The sequence below is a fragment of the Saccopteryx bilineata genome, chromosome 12, assembly GCF_036850765.1.
Source record: "Saccopteryx bilineata isolate mSacBil1 chromosome 12, mSacBil1_pri_phased_curated, whole genome shotgun sequence".
In the NCBI taxonomy this organism is placed as follows: domain Eukaryota; kingdom Metazoa; phylum Chordata; class Mammalia; order Chiroptera; family Emballonuridae; genus Saccopteryx; species Saccopteryx bilineata.
This window is the reverse complement of record NC_089501.1, coordinates 29,809,423-29,831,036: the sequence shown is the minus strand read 5'-3', so window position 1 is coordinate 29,831,036 and position 21,614 is coordinate 29,809,423. Positions and strand designations below refer to the sequence as shown.

At 42.3% G+C, this 21,614-nt stretch overlaps 1 protein-coding gene across 3 annotated transcripts in view; it reads left to right on the top strand.

Moving 5' to 3' along the window:
• Positions 1-21,614, top strand: part of SLC2A12 (solute carrier family 2 member 12) — a 78,318-nt gene that overhangs the window by 35,548 nt on the left and 21,156 nt on the right. The window contains exons 3-5 of one of the 3 annotated variants that reach the window (XM_066247733.1): positions 5,281-5,403; positions 10,927-11,059; positions 18,382-20,466. In XM_066247733.1, the coding sequence (XP_066103830.1) occupies positions 5,281-5,403; positions 10,927-11,059; positions 18,382-18,523 (398 nt within the window). In that variant the 3' untranslated portion in view covers positions 18,524-20,466. Of the gene's footprint in view, positions 1-5,280; positions 5,404-10,926; positions 11,060-11,681; positions 11,919-18,381; positions 20,467-21,614 lie in introns of those variants that run through there. The other 2 variants (XM_066247735.1, XM_066247734.1) reach the window with 2 other exon arrangements.

The following is a 21,614-nucleotide window of genomic DNA, read 5'->3' as shown; positions in this document are numbered from 1 at the left end:
ATGCCCTCACTAAACAGTCAAGTATCGCATGTTGTGAAAGTTTTTGCGGCACAACGGTGTGCCCTGGCGCACCGGGAGAAAGTGGCTACCTCAGCTCATTCAATCCCATCTTTCTCAGTGGAGTTAGGTGATGAAGCAGTAGTACCTGACAGAACCAGGGTCTTAAAACACATTTTGTAGCATGAGCACAGCTCAACTCTTTGTGGAATGACACCATCAATTCTGTTACCCTTAGCAACTGTTCACATAATACATTGGTGTTAAACCTTTTCTTCCAGCCCAGCACAACCATACTCCTATGCCCTTGAAAATTATGAACATTGGACAGTAAAGATAGTAAAGGAACAGATTAAGGTTTTAATACTACCTGATAAACATACACATTCATTTTTTACTTTACTATTTTCTAGAACACAAGGTTAAAAATTTTTCTAAGAACATGTACCATATTAAAAAACGGTAATACCTTTTTCTGATTGAAGTCCAAAGCATCGATCATGAAAAAAAAACACAATATAAAATGTTACATCTGAAACATAACATTCAGGTTATAGTTTAAGAAAAAAGAAAAGGCTAATCTCTGTACTTCTTTCCTTTTTTTTATTTTTTATTTTGAACTCTAGTTAAGTGGTCTGCAAATTAGGAAATGCATACTCCAGGGGGGGCACTTTCCAGAGTGGTCATTTAAAGATACTTCAAATGAAATCAATTTCAATTTCAAAAAATCTGTTTCCTAACATTTCTTCTTTCTTCTCCCAAGTTATGTGCTCTCCCACTTAAAAGAAACACACCTATTACCCATCAGACATTGTAGGATAGGTGTCACACATTGTAAAAACCTTAGATACACTAATTAAAAAGATAATTGGAAATATTTGTGTAGGTATAGGGTGGAAAAATGACTCTAATAACTAGATGATAATCCTTTCATTACCTAGATGTTCTCAACAATTTGCTTTCAACAAAACTGAAGGATGACCTATTCAAGTTATCAATTGATATTACAAATAACTGGTGGTGTTAAGTGGATGACTTGGATGAATGTACTATTAGAATCTTTCTTCAACTCCCCATCCATTTTCATTGTTCTTCAGAACAATAAATTTCATCTATTTAAAGAGTAGAAATGTATTTTTAGTCTAGAAGTAAGTGACATTACCCTGGAATATCTTGGTTTGTTATTTAAGAAAACCAAGATCATATTCTTGAATAAAGTATTTCTTTTACAAAGCCAGGAGTGAACAAAACTCAGAGACGGAGAGAAGAGAAAATATGTAAAATAAATTAAAGTTACCACATCGTTGTTGATGTGGGAGATGTTGACTATGGTGGTATATATTTTTTAAAAGTATATAATTTTCCCACTTAGGGAATTTAGGATCCCAGATTCTAAAGAAACTGGGCACGTTCCCTTTCAAGTTCACATCTGAGTGGCCCTCTGCAATGAGAGAAGTAAGTGTGCCGCATGCTACTTGCAAGGGCGCTGGGAGCCATGCCTCCTGTGAGGCACAGGCTCCTGGGCACATCAAGTTGTTGAACATTTCGCAGCCTAAGCGTAGAACTTCCCCCAGCGTTGGGAGGAGTTGTCTGGGAAGAGGTTCAGGACCTCCGTGGGACTCTCACATCGGGGCTACCATGCCCCAGGTTCAGGAAGGAGTTCAGGTTCAGAGTTCAGGAAGAGCCCAAACCCAGAGAGTGCGCCTGGAGAGCCGCGGGCTTAAATCCCAAAGCCCAGGGAGTAACAGCACAGCCTCGGTGGGAAAACCTTGGTGGCAGCGGCAGGGGGGAGGGGGGAGGGGGAGGGGATCAGCATGGCGGTTTACACGTGGCAGGGCTCAGTCATTTCCACTGACTGCCCCTGTTAATGCAAGTCCATGTCCTCCACTGCACACGGACACACTTCAACCTATCTGTCCTCCATGGGCCTTTTATGACGCTCTGTGCAGCCGTAAACACTGTGTGCAGATTTCCGCAGGACCAGGCAAGTTCTGACAGGCAGCCTGCTTCAACACCACGTGAAATTCTGTGCACAGTTATCTCCCAGCCTGTCCCTGCAGCGCAGAGAAGGCCTTACAGGCACGTGCAGGTGCTGACATTTACAGAGACCTAGATCGCCGAGGGAGTCCTGGGAAGAGGGGAGAAGGGCAGAATGAGAGGGGTCAGGAAGAATTGTTTCAGGACCTGCTAAGCTAGTGTGGCTGCACTCACTGTGGCGTTCACCATCTCGGAATACTCTGCGGACCCCCACAAGCAAACAGCACGCAGCATCTCCTGTGGGCCTCTCTTCAGGGAAGGGGACAGGAGGACAGCCAGACAGAGTCACTACTTCTTAACTTGGCATGTGGCAATACCTTGATTTCATTGTGGGAGAAATTAGGCCATCTCGATAGGGAAAAATATCAGTGATTTTAATAATTTTATACTTGTCATTATAAATATCAACATAGTAAATCCCCTGGCAATATACCTTTGGGCTCCTTACTTATGAATTGAGTGAAACAAAGGTTCTCTGTGTCCTCTGTTTGGGGCACTCACAGTCCATTCCCAGGGGACACAAGGGCCTGTGAGATTCTGGTACTATCTTGCTCCTAAACCTGCCAGGGAAGGCTCTTACCCTTTCAGTAAGTTCTAGCTTGCTGTGAGTGCCATTTAGATTTTTATTTCACTCTCTCTAGATCTGAAAATATGTGATTTTTTTATGGTTCTGAAATCATAGTAAAAATAATATTCTCTTTATTTTGGCTTGACAGGCTCTATCCTAAGAGGTAAATTGTCCTTGTCGAAACACTTGCCAATTGTTGCAACATCCAATCCATTAGATAAACCAGGGCATCAATTCTTGAAATCTTTCTATTGCAGGTAGAATTTAGAATTCTTTCTAAAAAGAAGTAGAAGCTTTCAGCAATGATACATTATCTTTTGAACTGTTCAGGGGCAAGGTTTGCCTGACAAGTTTCCATGAGACACTGACAGAAGTCTCTCTTTCAATATTCAGTCCGTTGCTCACTGACTAGTCAAACTGCCCCAGGACTTGGCTCAGAGCTGCATTGAATACACACCTGGGAAAGGCTGTCAGTATGGATCTTGGGTGTTCTTGGACAAGCCCTTGACACTTCCATCTGAACACTTATAACTAGTACTGTGTGCCTCTGTCCCATCTCTTTGCTGCTGAGACCCATCACTTGCTGCAACAGCAGGGTCCCCTCATTTTTATCTGTGGCTAACATGGCTCTGATGATCGCAGCAATGATTTTTCCAAAACCCCATCAAATAATTCCAAGAGGCCACCGTGATGAAAGGTCGGGAGGGGAAGGAGGGGGTTTCGGAGGTGATGAGGACGGGATAGAAGTAGATCAAGAGAACCTGTGTTAATTGCTTTACTAAAAGGAAATGAGAGTGCTCCTTCCCTCACCTCCTCCTCACAGCTGCTAGAACAAAAGGCAGTAAGGACCCTCTGCTCTACCCTATCGTGTTGCATCCCATGGCAACAAAAGACACAGGAGGATTGGTCTGTGGTATCACTTGTTTAGCTTCAAAAACTTGAATTTACATAATTTTATCACGCACCTACCCAAGAACAGGTCGTTACAAAGGCTTTACCAGAATCACGCAGCTGTCAGTCTATTCTGCGCCAGACCCCCAGTCTTACAAAGCTCCAGCCAAGGCTGCCTGGGCATTGCATTGCTCTCTAAGGAAAGACTCTGCAAGAACCTCGTGAAGGTCTTTGGGGGCAGGAAGTGGAGGGCAGGGATGTGGACTTTTGCTTCTGAATTCCCTATCAATTAGAACAATAATAATCATGTTCCTTTTCTTACCATTTTATTCCATGCCCTAAAGGTAACCCCATATAGATTTACTTGGAGAAGATAATCAAGAAAAAAATATTTTCCTGCCTTCTTTTATTTTTCTTACTTTGAAACTGCAAATTTATCACAAGCAGATGTTTTCTCTATAGAGAGTGATAGTGTCGTGAAGGACATTGTTAAAGCAGAGGCACAGTTGACTGCTTGTTGCTGGCGTAGGCGGCCCGAGTGGTGGCTGGCCAGTGGGGCCCCTCCCTGCCTCCTTGCTCCGCCGGCCCCCCCCCCCCCCCCCCCCCGCCTGTCCGGGCTAGGACAATGCAGCGGGTGGGTACAGAAAGCTGGTTTTCCAGCACGAGGTGACTTAGCAGTGCGCCAGGGCTGGGGCAACTCCTAAATTCTTCTTTCCTGAGGGTCAGATGTGTTTGTACTCCACATCTGACCCATGTCACATACCAACAGTAGTAGGGCTCTCTCAGAGTGTCCTCTGAACCTTTTCTCACCTGGCTGGGGTCAAGAGAAAGCACGTGGCCCTGCGCCCCAACCACAAATCTCGCGGGACTAGGGAGCAGACGCTTCCCTCAGTTAATAATTACTAATGAACAAGTATTTGTTGAGTCACTACTGTGATTGAAAGCATGAGCTTCAGAGGCTGAGTGCCAGGGTTTAACGCCACCCCTGCCGCTTCTGAGCCCCATGACCTTGGTGGGTTATGAACTCCTTTAAGTCGCAGTTTCCTCTTCTAGAAAAGAGGGATAGTGATACTTCTTGTCTTGTAGGAGTTGGTGAAGATCCAGTGAGATAAGGTTTGTAAAGTGCCTGCCCTTGTAGGAGCTCGCAGCCGAGTTGTTGAGCAAACTCAGTTGGATTGGCTGTGAGCAGGCGAACGTTAATTTTCTCCTCTACTTCCCTTCTGTTTTAATTGGGCAGTTCCTGTATGGTTCCCTGTCACTCACAGATAATAGAAGGTCCTCTGATCAGTGTTCATGCCAAGAAGAGTCCCGTTGGAGCCCTATTTCATTCAGAGCTTTTCTCTACCTACTTGCCCCAGGCCGGGAAGCCCAAGTGGTGGACGTGAGAGTAACCATTTCCTTCCTCCCACCCTCCTAGTTTTATTTCCCACCTACTCTGTAGCTATGAGGTTGGATCTCTCTGAGGTCAGGGGCAAAGGAAATCACAGGAAAGAGTCCAGAGGTATAGAAGGTAGAGTTAGAGGCCGACATTGAAGCTCTGTGCTTGGCAGATGGCCCCACCACTGTCCCTTTCGTTTGCACTTGTCAGGCCCATGTCACATACCAACAGTAGTAGGGCTCTCTCAGAGTGTCTCCTGAACCTTTTCTCACCTGGCTGGGGTCAAGAGAAAGCACGTGGCCCTGCGCCCCAACCACAAATCTCGCGGGACTGGGGAGCAGACGCTTCCCTCCGTTTTAATAGGTTTCTGATCATTCTGCTGTGCTGCCCCCTCTGCCTTTTCCCCTAGTGCCCTGGCTGGTGCTCAGCGAGATTTTTCCCGGTGGAATCAGAGGACGCGCCATGGCTTTAACTTCCAGCATGAACTGGGGCATCAACCTCCTCATCTCTCTGACGTTTTTGACCGTGACTGGTAAGGATGTGTCCTTTTCCTCTCATGCCTCTGTGATCTTAGGACCGATGTTAGGGAAGCACACGCACCTAAAGCCATCTTACTGTGGACTTTTTCAAACGCATGCTAAAGTAAAGAGAGCGGCAGCGAGGAACCTGAGGCACCTACCACCCAATTTACGAGTGCTCAACCTTAGTTACTTTATAACCCCACCCGCTCTTTCCCCCGTGTTATTTTAAGACACAACATCAGACAGAATGTCATTTGTTTTCAACCTTCTGCATGGACCTCTAAAAGATAAGACATTCAAAAACTAGAACCACAATATCATTATCAACCTAAAAATGTTCATTCAAGACCCTTGGTACCAATGGCCAGTCTATGTTCACATTACATTCTCAAAATGTCTTATAATGATTTTTTTTTATATTTTGTTTGTTTGAATTACAATTCAAATATACAGCTTACAATAGATTGATAGGTCTTTTGTAAACTTGTCGGTTTCATCTTCCTTTCTTCTCCCCTCCCCCTCACTTTATATTGTTAATGAAGAAACCAAACCGTGTCATTTGTTTCATAGTTTCCCCGGGTGGGATTTTGCTGAGAGTCGTCACAGCACATGGCCTTCTGCCCTCTGTGTTTCCTGCAACAGCTAGTTCCACCGAGAGGCTGGGCGAGATTTCGAGTGTCTTGCTCCTTTGTTTGCACACCCCTTTCTTGGTGACAGCACGGGTCTGGCCAGCAGAGCGCGTCCGGCTTGCCTGTCTCCCACTTTGTCACCTCAGCTTTCTTGGAGGATCGTTGTCCATTCTATCATTCTGTCTAAATTTTTACCTGCAATACTTCTCTAATAGTTATAGAAGAAATTTCTAATAACTGATAGTTATTTGCCTACCCTGAACTATGGGTCACACAAGAAAGGGAAGATACGTACATAAAATTTCTTCTTGCCTGACCTGTGGTGGCGCAGTGGATAAAGCATCGACCTGAAATTGCTGAGGTCGTTGGTTCGAAACCCTGGGCTTGCCTGGTCAAGGCACATATGGGAGTTGATGCTTCCTGCTCCTCCCCCCTTCTCTATCTCTCCTCTCTCTCTGTCTCTCTCTCTCTCCCTCTCTCTGTCCTCTCTAAAAATGAATAAATAAAATTAAAAAAAAATCATTTAAAAAAAATTTCCTCTTGATTTTTTAATTTTTGAAATCATGAGATAGTTCCCAGTCATCCTCCAGAACTGACCAAGGAGTTCAGTTTCCTTTTTTTTCCCCTTTACACACACACACACACACACACACACACGCACACGCACACACACACACACACACACACGCACACGCACACGCACACACACACACACCCCACGCTGCAAGCAGAGAAACAAAGAAATCTAAATCTCCTCAAGCCTCTAGATCAGGCTGTGATTTTCAGCCGGTGTGGGTTGAATTTTAAAGCATGCAGTAAGTCATGGGTGCTGACCTCTGTCCCCTTAGATTGTCAAGTAAAAAAATAACAACAGCAAAACATCAACAACCATCTGTCGTGAATGAATTAAAATTATATCCTTTTTTGTTTGTTTCGAGCGAGGCGGGGGAGAGAGAGGAACACTGAGCTGCTCCAATATGTGTCCTGATTGGGGGAATTCATCTGGCATCCTCCACGCCCCAGAACGACACTCCAATCAGCTGAGCAATCTTGACCAGGGCTTAATTTTTATTGATTGTTTTTTTAAAGAAGTCAGAAGAAGGGAGAGAAACAGAGGAGGGGGAAGGGAAGCATCCATTTCCTGTTCATCTCCGTCTTGCTTTCTTTGGTTGCTTCCGGTGTGTGTTCCGACCAGGGATCAAACCTATAACCTTGTCATTTCAGGATGATACTCTTAACCAAGTGATTTTGTTATTGTTGTTAGATCAGCAAAAAATATATTTTTGTGCCGCAGAATTTCAGTAATTAGTTTATGGATGCCACAAGATGAAAGAGGTCGAAAATTGGTGCTCTCGATCTAAATAGTAGTTTACAGGAAATACAAAGGGCAGAAGGTCACGTGATATGGTGATAATTAGCAAAACCTTGCCTGGGGAAAACTATGAAACAAATGAAGAAACCCAGTTTCTTCATTAAAAATATAAATTGAGGAGAAGGGAAGGGAAGAGAAATGGAGATAAAACCTACAAATTTTAAGAGACACGTCAACCAATTTTAAGTTAAGTATTTGGATCGTGATTTAAACAAAGTATAAAAAATAATTATAAGACCATTGGGAGAATGTGAATAATATGTATATATGATATAAATTTTTAAGAGGATGTATATTCAAAAATGTATATCTTGATATACATAGTACTTTTGAATCTTAACTACTTTTTCTATTTTTATGATTTAAAAAAAATTTCCATTGAGTTGAGAGAAAGAGAAAGAGAAGAAAGCAGAAAGAGAGGAGAGAGGGATGGGGGAGGAGAGAGAGAGAAAGAGAGAAAGAAATGTCAACTCATTGTTTCACTTAGTTGTTCCACTTAGCTGTGTACTCATTGATTGCTTCTCTTATGTGCCTTGACTGGGGATCAAACTCATGACCTCTGGCTTGCTGGGTTGATGCTTTATTCACTGAGCAACCTGGCCAGGATCCACTTTTTCAAAAAGTACATCTATACTGCTAACAAAAATTAGGGGATATTTCAAAATGAATGTGAAGCGATAAAATATTTTTGGAACTTTGGAGTTGTTAAATAAGCATGGTTTTGAGTTTTTATTTAAGAATTTTAAATGTTTACATCCTTACTTTTTTAGAAATAGCCCAAGATGTAAGGAAACAAAGGAACTGGTCATTAATTCCAAACATACCTCTCCTACTCAAATCACAGCCAGAGAGACCTGTGCCCTTCACCTTCACACACACACACACACACACACACACACACACACACACACACCCTTGTCTGATGTTTGATGTGAAGGAGAAATATAAAAATAAGAACAGCAATAAGAAAGACAAAAACAGATGGCACAAACCTCCAAGGCCAACAAACATGTAAGATGAGCTAAGAAGATCCCAGAGTTCTTCTTGGGTTTTTCTAAACAAATGTTGAGAAGGCATATGCACTTTTTAAAAACCCTGGTATAATAGATGGCATTTAACTGGGCTAAGTTTGACATTCTTTACTTACTTTCAAAAATCAATTTTCCAAGTAAAGGAAATGGTTGGATACCAATGGCTTTGAGAGAAATACTTTAAGAGGGTTGTTTAAATTTTGTAAGAGGGTTGCAGTGTGTCCACCAAGCAAGTGCTATCTGGATGACATGGGCGTGACACTTGTTGTTGCTGAACTCACGGGGTTCAGATGGGTGTTCTATTCAAGATTGAGACATGTGAGACTTGTTTGTTGCACGGTAGTTTTATTTACTTGTAGCAGATAAAGGAGACAGGGGATTAATATCCAAAGCTCTGCCTCCCCAAAGGGACGCTCAGCTACTGCTTACATACACTCTTTGTTTAGTTACATCTTGTTACACTTACTAGATTGGGTACCTGTCAAGCTTATCCTCCTTATATATAATATACAAATAATACTGGGATACATTTTAACATTTAGCAGGAAGAGCATTTAATAAGAATGACCCACATCTTGAGACACTTGTCCTCTCTGTCACTGTGTTTTGTGAAGAATAGTTGCAAGAGTTCAGGATGTTTGACTTGGACCAGAGGATGCTCAGGGAAGGAACGGGGGTGCATAGAAATATTGAAGCACGGTCTTGAAGAAGGGATGGGGAAAGCTGATGCAGAGAACAAAGCAGGACCTCTGAACCAGAGTTCCTGAACCGAAGTTCCTGGAACTTGCACTTAGGAATCAGTAACTAATACCTTTTTAAAAGGTAAGGCCGGCTTACTGTGAAGAGAGAAACTCCGTAAAGTCGTGAGCCTCTGTTATTGACAATGCTCAACCAGAACAGGGGACAAATGTGGTAAGATAACCTTTTGGGGTTTTTTACTTTTTCTTTTTTTAGGGAGAGAGACACACACACAGACAGGGACAGACAGGCTGAAAGGGCAAGAGATGAGAAGCATCAATTCTTTGTTGCAGCACCTTAGTTGTTCATTGATTGCTTTCTCATATGTGCTTTGACTGGGGAATACAGCAGAGCGAGTGATCCCTTGCTCAAGCCAGCAATCGTGGGCTCAAGCCAGTGACTTTGGGCTTCAAGCCAGCAACCTTTGGGCTCAAGCCAGCAGCCATGGGGTCATGTCTATGGTCCCACGCTCAAGCTGGTGAACCCACACGAAAGCTGGTGAGGCCTCACTGAAGCTGGATGAGCCCGGGCTCAAGTCAGCAACCTCAGGGTTTCAAACCTCGGTCCTCAGCATCCCAGTCTCATGCTCTATCCACTGCACAGCTGCCTGGTTAGGCAAGATATTTTTATTTTCTATATCCTGGTTTTATGCCCCAGAAAGGAAAAAGAACCAATTCTACAAGTGTTTTATTAAGCACTTATCTGGGCAAAACCCTGGGCCAGCAGCAACAAGAGCACAGAAGCATCAGTTTAAACAAAATGCAAGTACAGCAGTGCCGTCTGCTTTCCGGCTTCACAACTGGCTGACTAGTGGGTAATGTGCTTTCTCCTTCCACAATGCACGTACAAAACTGCCTTGTACACTGCTATTCGGTCAGTTTTCCTGACTGACTGATCGTGACTTCTGGTTGCAGCTGTGACGGGCTATATGCTTGGTTCCAGCCTATGGTTGGTCTGAACCTGTGTTCATAGAGAGAGCCAACTTCCTTGTCACTACTCTGTCACACTGGACTTTCCATTGCTGAGCCAGGGTGGCCCAATGCAAATGCAGATTCAAGTCAACGTACCTTGACCTCAGTAACTACAAAGGGACCATACCTTTGGCTAGAGGTGGCTAGAGGGAATACTAGGCTAGCAGGTGAAATCCATCCTGCTTCTTGCTGCCGTGTCTGAGCAAGTGAATGCCTTCCTCTAGAACCGTTATTGCATTTTTTCCCCTTTGAATCCAGGAAGCATTGCAAACATGTTAGCTACTAAATGATACAATAACCTCAACATGAAATGATTTATTCAAATCAGAGTCAAGAAGGGTGAATTTGTTTCAAGAAAATCCATCTGTATCAATGTCTTAAAAAATGTCCATTAATAGAAACCGAGTGGCTACAGCAGTGATTGGCAGAGAGGAGCTGTGGAGCATGAGGAGAGGAGCTCTGTGCCCTTCTGCCTTGTGTTTCTGTGTTGCTTCAGGTTCTCGTTTTGCAATGAACAGAAAGAAAAGCATGCTCACAAAAAAGGTAGCATTAGGTTTAAATTGTGATGCTTACAAGACTGCTATTCATTCCACCAGAGAAAGCTGGGGTAGTTTGTGAACACGAAGCTTTCAGAGGCTGGCTATTGTTTTCATTTGTGATTGCTATTTCCCCGTGTACTACCTGCGTGTTTGAAAATGCACGTTTTTATATATTGTCTAGGAAGCAGCTGTCCACAAGTGGGCTCAAAGCAACACAAAACACATTTCTAAGCAATTTCTTTTGTCCTTCGTAGATCTCATTGGCCTGCCATCGGTGTGTTTTATATATGCAACCATGAGTCTCGCAGCCCTGGTGTTTGTTGTTGTGTTTATACCTGAGACAAAGGGATGCTCTTTGGAACAAATATCAATGGAGCTGGCGAAAGCGTAAGTATGATATGCACTGTTCTTTGAATGTCACTCTTTGGTCAGAATGGCAGCTTTTTAAAAAATATGTTTATTTTATTGATTTTAAAGAGAGAGGAAGGGAGAGAGGGAGACAGGAACATTGACCTGTTGCTGTATGTGCCCTGATCGGGGATCAAACCAGCAACCCCTGTGATTTGGGACAATGCTCTAAGTTAGAGTCTAACCAACCAAGCTATCCAACCTAGGCAAAAATGCAGCTTTTATATACAACTAAATCATAATAATATCTGAAATTACTTTGGGATGTTCCCTTTGGTGTGGAACCACATTCCAAAGCATAATTTCAGTTTCTCTTCCAGGTACTTACCGTGTTTCTCCATGCATAAGACGCACAATTTTTTTTCCGAAAAATTCAGTCTCTAAAAACTGAGTGTGTCTTATACAGTCATTGTAGATTTTTTTACTTGCATTTCCCCATTTCATGCTTGTTTTTGCACTTGTAGAATTTTTAAAAATTATTTATTTTTTGTGACAGAGAGACAGATAGGGACAGACAGGCAGGAAGGGAAAGAGATGAGAAACATCAATTCTTCATTATGGCTCCTTAGTCTACTTAGTTACTCATTGATTGCTTTCTCAGATATGCCTTAACCCCAGAGGGGAGTGGTTTACAGCAGAGCAAGTGAACCCTTGCTCAATCCAGCAACCTTGGGCTTCAAGCCAATGACCTTGGCCTCAAGCCAGTGACCATGAGCTCAAGCCAGTGACCATGGGCTTCAAGCCAGTGACCTTGGGCTCAAGCCAGCGACCATGAGGTCATGTCTACGACCCTGTGCTCAAGCTAGTGACCCTGCACTCAAGATGGATGAGCCTGCACTCAAGCCGGTGACCTTGGGGTTTCTAACCTGGGTCCTCCGTGTTCCAGTCCCATGCTCTATCCACTGCGCCTCCACCCAGTCGGGCTGTTGTATATTTTCTTACTTGCATTTCCCACTTTTTTGCTCTTGTTCTCTGTTTTCCTAATTTCAGGCCCCAAAATTAAGGTGCGTCTTATACATGGGAAATACAGCCGTTCGAGTGATAGGAATTAGAATAACCGGTTCCTTCTAACAAGTGAATCTTTGCAAGTTCTTTTCAGCAATTATCCAAGAACTCCTCTCCCTAGCTTCCTCCCACTCGGAAGGTTTTCTGTTTTGGGGGGGCAGGGTAGACCCTGGAATGTCAGGCTCATTCTGCGCTAGCTCGCGGGCTTCAGTTCTTCCATCTGTATCATACTTGTTGGTCTCTTGAAGCCCTAAATACTTGTTACAGCTGATATTATCAGGAAAATTCAGGCTTAAATGTTTACAATAATTCCAAATATGGCGCAAAGTAAGTTTAAGAAAGATTAAGAGTTTCTTAGGTAAATAGGCATTTAGAAAACTGGTTAAATAAATGTCACACAGAGACACTGTGTTAACAATTTAACTTATAAGTGATTCTGAGGCCTGAGAAAGGGGGTCTGCATGGGGCCCGGGAACGAGGGGCAATCTGTTACTCTTCCTTGGATCCAGTCCTTATATTTATACTTAGAAGTGTAAAGACATTTTGTTCTTGGGTTTTAATATAATGGGAAGGAAACTACATATTTATAGGGTGACTTTCTTCTAAAGATACTTCCAGTACACTAGAGAGAAATGTATGATTGCTACAGAAATTGTGGCCATAGTGATTCTGAAACTTTTACCTGAAGGAAGAATAAGCCTGTAATGATGGTTGGTATATATGTTTATATAGACCAAATGGTTAATCCTGGTTTATCAGTTTGCATAGTAAGCAAGATTGTGGAAAAATTTTTTACTTTGTACTTTACTTTTCAGTGGTTCATATTTTAGAAACATATCACTTTAGTGAGCAGAAAAACTTTCTCTTAATTCAAGTCATATGTTAAATGTTAAAATGTAGGGCTAGTTTTTGATAAAGATAGTTTTTGATAAAATTAAAATGAAACATTCATTTACAAAGAGAAATACAACTGTCAGGAAGGCAGCTGCTCCTCTGTGAGTCCCAGGCTGTGACCTAATCTGTCGTCTGAGCGACGCAGAGGACAAAGTCTGTGGTCCCCAAAGGAAGCCATACTGCCCATCCCCCCACTTCAGACACTATTCGTGCAGCTCTTTGTTGACGGTCTTCTATGGCCCAGGCATAGGGGGGAAGAACTGAAGATATAAGAGCCAAAGAATCCACTGCTCCTTTACTTAAGAGTCAGACAAGAAAACAGACCATTGTAATACACTATGTTGGAAAGCACGAAGGGAAGTATACTAGAGGATTTCATCTAGAAAAGCTCCTGGAAAGAGAGAATGCCAGAGTAGAGTCTTTATTTTTATTTATTTATTATTATTATTATTATTTTGTATTTTTCTGAAGTTGGAAACGGGGACGCAGTCAGACAGACTCCCGCACGCGCCTGACCGGGATCCACCCAGCATACCCACCAGGGGGCAATGCTCTGCCCATCCGGGGCTTCACTCTGCCGCAATCAGAGCCATTCTAGCGCCTGAGGCAGAGGCCACAGAGCCATCCTCAGAGCCCGGGCCAACTTTGCTCCAATGGAGCCCTGGCTGCGGCAGGGGAAGAGAGAGACAGAGAGGAAGGAGAGGGGGAGGGGCGGAGAAGCAGATGGGCACTTCTCCTGTGTGCCCTGGCCGGGAATCGAACCGGGACTCCTGCACGCCAGGCCAACACTCTACCACTGAGCCAACCGGCCAGGGCCCAGAGTAGAGTCTTGAGAGTTATCCGGCAGGGAGGACTGTGTGGGAGGCAGGTGGTGCGGGATGCAGAGGACAGGTTGTGAGCTGGGGACGGAGGGATGAGCCCAGAGCACCTGGCAGAGAGCAGTCAGGGAGGATCTTACTCATCTTGGTCGAGAATCTGGATTTTATCCTGGAAGTAGTGGGACATGATTAAAACAACAGAGCAGGGTGGGGAAATAACCTGATTTCTGATGAAGCACTCTGGCAAGGTCTGGGCAGGGGAAAGGGGAGATGCCAAATGAAAGAGACCTCTGAGGAATGCGTTGGAGGAATCAGGACACTACGGGGATGACTAGGGGGGTGGGAGGAATAGAACCCACACAGCTTGGAGCTAGATTGGAAAAGGAAGTTGAGGGAACAGAGGGGCCTGGGATCTCTCTCTAGCTTGGAGAGTTAACCTGGTCCTGTGTACAGCAGGACAGTCACTGGAGTAAGACCCAGAGCAGGAGAAAAAGCAGGTTTGGGAGGCGAAGTCTGGTGGCTGGTCGGGGAGAACCCTGAGTCCAGTTTGTACAGACTGTGAGGCGCCCAGGGGACACGCGAATGGAGGGGAAGAAGGCACATGTCCACTGGGAGCTGGAGTTGAGGACGAAGATCTACACTGGAGAAACATATTTGGCCTCGGCACATAGGTCCACAAGCAGCGGCGGATCCACATTTTGTGAAACCTAATAATCTTTCGAGGGCCCAGTTTAAGAAAAAAAATATTATAAATTATGAATGCAAATTTAGACATGGCTAGGTGGGTTTTGGAAGAGGCTATGCAGATGAAGGGCCCTGAGGTTTAAATATCATTGACTTTATGGAAACCCACCTGCTAGCCGGGGGAGCAAACTTCCTTTAAAAATAAAGGTTTGCAGGAACTGCATTATTCCATACGTAGGTGGGACATAAAAGTGAAACTAAGAGACATTGATAAGAGTGTGGTGGTTACGGGGGGGAGGGGAAAATGGGAGAGGGAAAGGGGGAGGGGGAGGGGCACAAAGAAAAGATAGAAGGTGACAGAGGACAATCTGACTTTGGGTGACGGGTATGCATCATAATTGAACGACAAGATACCCTGGTCTTGTTATCTTTGAATATATGTATCCTGATTTATTGATGTCACCCCATTAAAAAAATAAAATTATTAAAAAAAAAATAAAAATAAAGGTTTGTTAAAATCCTTGTGAGCAATACTAGAAAAAAAAAAAAAGAGGCAGGGAGAAAGTAGTAAGAAAGTAGTAATGAATTAATCGAAGGAAGCTACCTTATTATCACTCCGTGTTGCACTCTTTCTAATAACGTTTGACTTGGAGACAGAATGTTCTGGATGAGTTAAACTTAAGAAACTATTAGGTCTTTTTTTGATGGGGCTGTCAGAATGTATCAAACCGCAAACCAAAGGAAAATCTGAAGGCAAAACTTAAGAAAAGCCCGTCTTTCCACCTAGTGGACCTCCAGAACGGGAGGAACACACGATCTAAAACCGGAACGGAACTATGCAGTCAGAATCTGCAGTGGGGAAGAAATCTAAATTACACTCTGTATTAGGAAATGTTTTTGAAAGAACCACATTTTTGATACTTTTGAGGTGTGCAATGGCTCAAACAAATCAAGACCCTCTCCAAGAAAATTGTAAATGCAAAGTAGGAGAGATCTATAAGCCAAAGGACTCCTTACCTCTAGACCAGGGGTCCCCAAACTTTTTACACAGGGGGCCAGTTCACTGTCCCTCAGACTGTTGGAGGGCCAGACTATAAAAAAAACTATGAACAAATCCCTATGCACACTGAACAGATCTTATTTTAAAGTTAAAAAAACAAAACGGGAACAAATACAATATTTAAAATAAAGAACAAATAAATTTAAATCAACCAACTGACCAGTATTTCAATGGGAACTATGCTCCTTTCACTGACCACCAATGAAAGAGGTGCCCCTTCCGGAAGTGTTGCAGGGGCCGGATAAATGGCCTCAGGGGGCCGCAGTTTGGGGACCCCTGCTCTAGACAGAGTACACAAGTACTGGGAGTTTGGTACTGAAGAACAAAGCAGAGAATTAGTAAAGATGAAGTGGCAACATTATTCTGTATTTTAAGCTCATTTACAGCAGCAGGAGCAGGATCTGCTGGGGTGTATCCTCGTGCATGGAAAAGCCCAAACTGATGTCAGTCAGGAAACAAAGTTGCTTTCAGAAATTTTGGCGAACTCCTATTTAGGCAGCCTAAGAGAGGCTGGGGCATGTCTTAGCTTGAAGCGGCCGGCTGGCAAAGGCTTCAAAAGGGAAAATGTAAGCAGCTTGAATTGTGTACACTGATCAAAGTATGTATGAAATATGCATGTTAAACAAGTTTCCCTGGAGGGAAATGTCAGAGACAGAAATAAAAATTAAAAAAAAATGATGGTACTGAGAAGTTATTGAACTAGCGAAGTATAGGTGGGGTGGCAGAAAGCCCAGAGAATTTGCAAGGACATGGTGGAAGCTGAAGTGAACTTGGAGACTGTGGAAGAACACCACTGAGTGAAGGGAGTCTATGAATTTAAGAGTCAGGGAAACAATGAATTGACTTTTGTCACCAGGAAAACGAAGTCCCAATGATTTGCTACTGAGTGAGAAAGGAAACTATAATATTAATTCCATTTTAATAAAATTAACTCCAAATTTGATATATTACACATTGCTTACCACTTTTATCTCTGGTGTTTGGAGTTGGGTTATTTTACTCCTATTGCTACCAGTCTGAGAAAACAAATACTCTTCCAAGGTTACGTTTCTTATAAAATCAACAGTACTCAGCTGAGAGGTCAGGAAAGATTTCAGCAATAATGTAATTTGAAAGGATTTTATTTCGATTTCTGCCTTGTGAGTTACAAACTCAACATGGGACATTTGCCACACATGCTATTTCAGCTGTGACTTTTCTCCAATTTAAGTGGAAACAGAGAGAAAGCCAACAAGTTCTTGTTTCGTAAATATTTTAGTTGAGGCCTGGTTTTCAATTTTTGTTTTAAAGATTTTTAAAATTTATTTATTGATTTTAGAGGGAGGAAAGATGGGGGGTGAGAGTGAGAGACTTGTTGTTTCTCTTACTTCAGCACTATTGGTTGATTCTTGTATGAGCCTTGACCAGGGATCAAACCCGCAATTGTTGTGTGTTGGTAGGACACTAACATACTGGATAGCACTGGATATCCACCAGGTAGTACTGGCTATCCAGCCAGGGCTTCTATTTTTTACTTTTAATAGTTAAAATATCCCTGGCTGGTTGGCTCAGTGGGAGAGCATCAGCCCAGCGTGTGGTTGTCCCAGGTTCAATTCCTGGTCAGGGCACACAGGAAAACTGCCCATCTGCTTCTTTGCCCCTCCTCATCTTGCTTTTCTCTCTCTGCTCTTTCCCTCCTGCAGCCAAGGCTCAATTGGAGCTAGTTGGCCCCTAGCACTGAGGGTAGCTCCATGGCCTCCACCTCAGGTGCTAAGACAAGCGTGGTTGCTGAGCAACACCCCAGATGGGCATAGCATCACCCCCTAGTGGGCTTGCTGGATGGATTCCAGTCAGGGCGCATGAGGGAGTCTGTCTCTCTGCTTCCCCTCCTCTCACTGAATTAAAAAAAAAGTTAAAATAATTTTATGTGGTCATTCCTTTCCTCCTTCATCTAAATTCATTTACTCAAATATATCTACTGAGCATCTATTATGTGCCAGGCATTGTTCTAGGTGCTATAATTGATCAGTGAGCAAAAATGAACTGATAGAATGACTGGGGCTACTTTTGATTGAGCGAGCTGAAAAAGTATGCTAAGAGGTAACATTTAAGATAAAATCTGGGTGATATAATGAAGAGCCAATCTTGCAAAGGTAGGAGAAAGGAGAATTCAGCAGAGAATAGTTAGTGCAAAGGATAAAACAGGAACACTTGACTGATTCCAGGAACTGAATGAAATCCAGGAGGTCGCAATCTCTGAGATTCAGTTAGAAAGTTGGTAGACTGGTAAGTAGGGTTTTGTAAGCTGCATGAGTTTGTATTTATTCTAGCGTAATGGAAAGCTACTAAAATATTTCTTTTTTTTAGCATGTGAGAGAGACAGAGACAGAGAGAGGGACAGACATAAAGGGAGAGAGATAAGAAGCATCAATTCTTCCTTGCAGCTCCTTAGTTGTTCATTGATTGCTTTCTCATATGTGCCTTTACCAGGGGGCTACAGCAGACCGAGTGACCCCTTGCTTGAGCCAGCGACCTTGGGTCCAAGCTGGTGAGCCCTGCTCAAACCCGATGAGCCCGCGCTCAAGCTGGTGACCTTGGGGTCTCAAACCCGGGTCCTCCGTGTCCCAGTCTAATGGTCTATCCACTGTGTCACTACCTGGTCAGGCTGACCAGCATTCTTTGGTATGCAGAATATGATGACACATCAAGGCCCTGCAGTAAAAAAAAAAAAATCTTTTTTTTTTTTTGCATAGCTAAAACATTCAAGTCCAGGGGGAATTAAAAAAATAATAGCCTGCACATTTTTTTCAATTACTGTAAACTAAGAATGACATTTTCATTAGTGCCTCTTTGTCTTTCAGGAACTATGTGAAAAACAACATTTGTTTTATGAGTCACCACCAAGAGGAATTAGCCCCAAAACAAAAACCTCAAGAGCAGCTCTTGGAGTGTAAAAAGCTGTGTGGTAGGGGCCAACCGAGGCAGCACTGTCCAGACACTTAAGGGCCTGGAACCCTTACAAATGTTGAGGCAGTGGAAGAACACTGGGCACGGTGTCTTCCTACCAGTATACGCTGGCCACTCCCACGCTGTCTTGAGTGTCATAGAGCTAGTTGTAAAAGGTCACTCTGAAATTACAAAGGCAACCTTTGATGTCTACCCACAAAAGGTAAATGAGGTATAAGGCCCCATGCATCTCTTCATCACCCTGAGCAGGATCCCAGGTAAAAAAAAAAATACTGGCTGGTTCAACACTTTCCGCCTTTTCACAGAGCAGCTTTAAAAGACTGACCTAGGGATGCGATCACCTCTTGCCTTAAGGTACGTATGTATAGAGGCCACTTGCAGCTTATTATTCAAATACGCAAGTGGTCTACACTAAGACACTGCTTGCACTGGGTCCTGTGTAACAGTGAACCAGCGCTCAATGGACGATTGCACATATGTTCTAGATTAGGATAGGGTCCTGGCTAGGATTTTAGTAATAATTTCTAATTTCAATTTAACAGGTACAAAGATTATGTATCGTTTTATGAATTATGAACAATAATGTCATGTAAAATATCTTACTTTTATGAATTTCATGTTAGTATTGTAAAATAATATGAGAAACAATTCTGCAACCACTGAGAAAAATAAACCTTTTCCCATCTATTTAAAAAATATGAATAGAAAGGACAATTGAGATTCCTGGGACCATATTTATTTAGAAGTAGCTGTTAGTATTATTTATCCAAATCTCTAAGCAAGTGTATTTGACTTTTGAAGCCAAGCTTATAAAATTCTCTTTGTAAGGCATTCATGGTAACTTAATAGCAGTCCAGTTTCCTGCAATTCTTTGCAGTCCTCAGGATTATCCCTACCTCGGGTTACAGCAAACAAGCTGTAATACAGGCTGTAACGGATGCCGACTTTCAGATGCCTGCAGACATAATAAATGACATTCAGACATCAGGACAATTCCCTCACTGCGGTCTTCTCTATAAAACAGATTGCCAACTGTGCCAGAAACTTGAGTTTTAACCCACATGAGAATGGGTTGCTCTCTTTTGCAGTTCTCCACTTGAATTTTTAAACTTGGTCAGGCATTTTACCAAGAGAATTTAGATATGCTAAAAAACCTACAATACAGAAGCTCAAACCACTTCAGTAGTAATCCATTAAATTACTAACAGTATAAGCTATGGAAGACAGTAAAAAAAAAACTTAATGAGCAACCTAACTTCAAAAACAAAAACCCTTTTCTTATAGCCAGGAATTTTCCTACTGGCATGTAACAAATTGCCCCAAATTTCATATATGGGTATTTGACCGACTACATTGCCATGTAACAAGGTGGAAGATGAACTGATATAAGAAGCCACAAAAATACATTATCAGAGACTCAGGAGAATGACTGAAAGTCCTGGTTCTGAAATGTACTATCTCGATTAAAACAGGCAGGGGAAGTTATGAGAAAAGGAGATTTGAGATCTTAATTCCACAACGGTACATTTCACATGTAAGTTAGAGCATGCAGTTATTTCCTCCCCTTTTATTTTGGAAGGAGAAAGGAAAGTGTGTTCTGTAGATGAGCAATTTAAGAAACTCATTAAGAATCTTCAGTGGAAATTCTGAGAATTTTTTTAAAAAAATTCAAGATATATAATCAATATAAAATTTTCTTTGCCAAGCATCATAGAATGTAAGATACTTAACAAAATTATTACATGTTTTCTTTGAAGTTCAAATGTTATATATACTTTAGGTATTTCTTGGTTTAGCTATTCTTTGTTAATGAACAGGAAACTCTTTGTAAACCTATTAGGTTTATTACTAGTGATTTCAACTTCAGTATCTTAAAATACTTTGTTATATTTTTCTTTTACTATTCTGACTCTAAACATTTCTATCTTCAAGCTAATTTTTACCCAATACACCCCCAATCAGAGCTTTTTGATTTTCAAAAATAAAAAGGGGAAATACTTGTAATTTGTATGTGTATATTAACAGTTTTTATTCATAAAAAAAATTACAGCACTTGTGAAAAGCCAGCAGAAGACATCAGACACGCTCATTTCCCGCCTTGCTAGGTCTGGTGGGTTATCCACGGCACTTTGCTGGTCAGATTGTCTTTCTTCCTCTTTTTCGAGAAGGCATTTTGATGAGCTATTTACTGATCTACCCAGTTCTCAAGTCACCCGAATACTGAAAGTGTTATGACATCTGGAATGTACCTTAGCCATGTAAAGTTTTCCCCCTTTTTCATATTTCTCTGTTGGAAACACAGCGAAACAGGAGGCTACTTATTAATTACTGTTAGTTAGAACTAAGTGGAAAATCTCAGATTTTTAAGTCTTCCCACAAGCTGTAACTCTTTCATTGAAGTTTATTCTCTATTTTATGAGATTTACCTATCCTACTGGAACTTTAAGTGAAGCAATTAAACACAAATGTAAAATAAAAACAACAGAGAGGTAGAGAGAAAGTGAACAACAGAAGTCTGATAATCACAGCTTTTTACAAGAAAAGGTAAAGGTTAGTCTTTGGCCCCCAACTTCTGAGGGAGGGAGAGACAAGGTAGGTAATGCACTGAGAAGAAGATACAAATAATATGTATTGTTCAGTACAGTGTTTAAGCTAAGTTTTCAAGATTTTATAATATGGTATGAAAATGTACTAAAATGGAGAGGATAAGATGTTGAAATTTTTCAGAAAGGTTTCAAACCACTCTGGAAATTAGATTTTAGTGGAAGATTGTGTTGGAATATTGCCTCCCCTGAGAAGCTCATTTGATTTTGGAGTCAGTTTTATTTCCAAGCAAAATCACTGTTGGTTACACTCCACTCCTAAACGTAGGCGGCAGACTGACTCTGCATCACCGTTCAGGCTCGTGGTGAGCCAGAGAGCCACTGCTCCAGAAACGCATATTTATCTTAAACGTAACTTTAAGAGTAGCCATCCTCTGTACCAGAATAGTCACTCTTAGTTCCATTAAAGAAGACATAACAAGGAAAGATGTAATTTGCAAAATGGCTTTCAAGTTCAAGATGAACTAGAGTATAATGACACCACGGTACAGAGGCAGCTAGCGGACACTTCTTATTAAAACAGC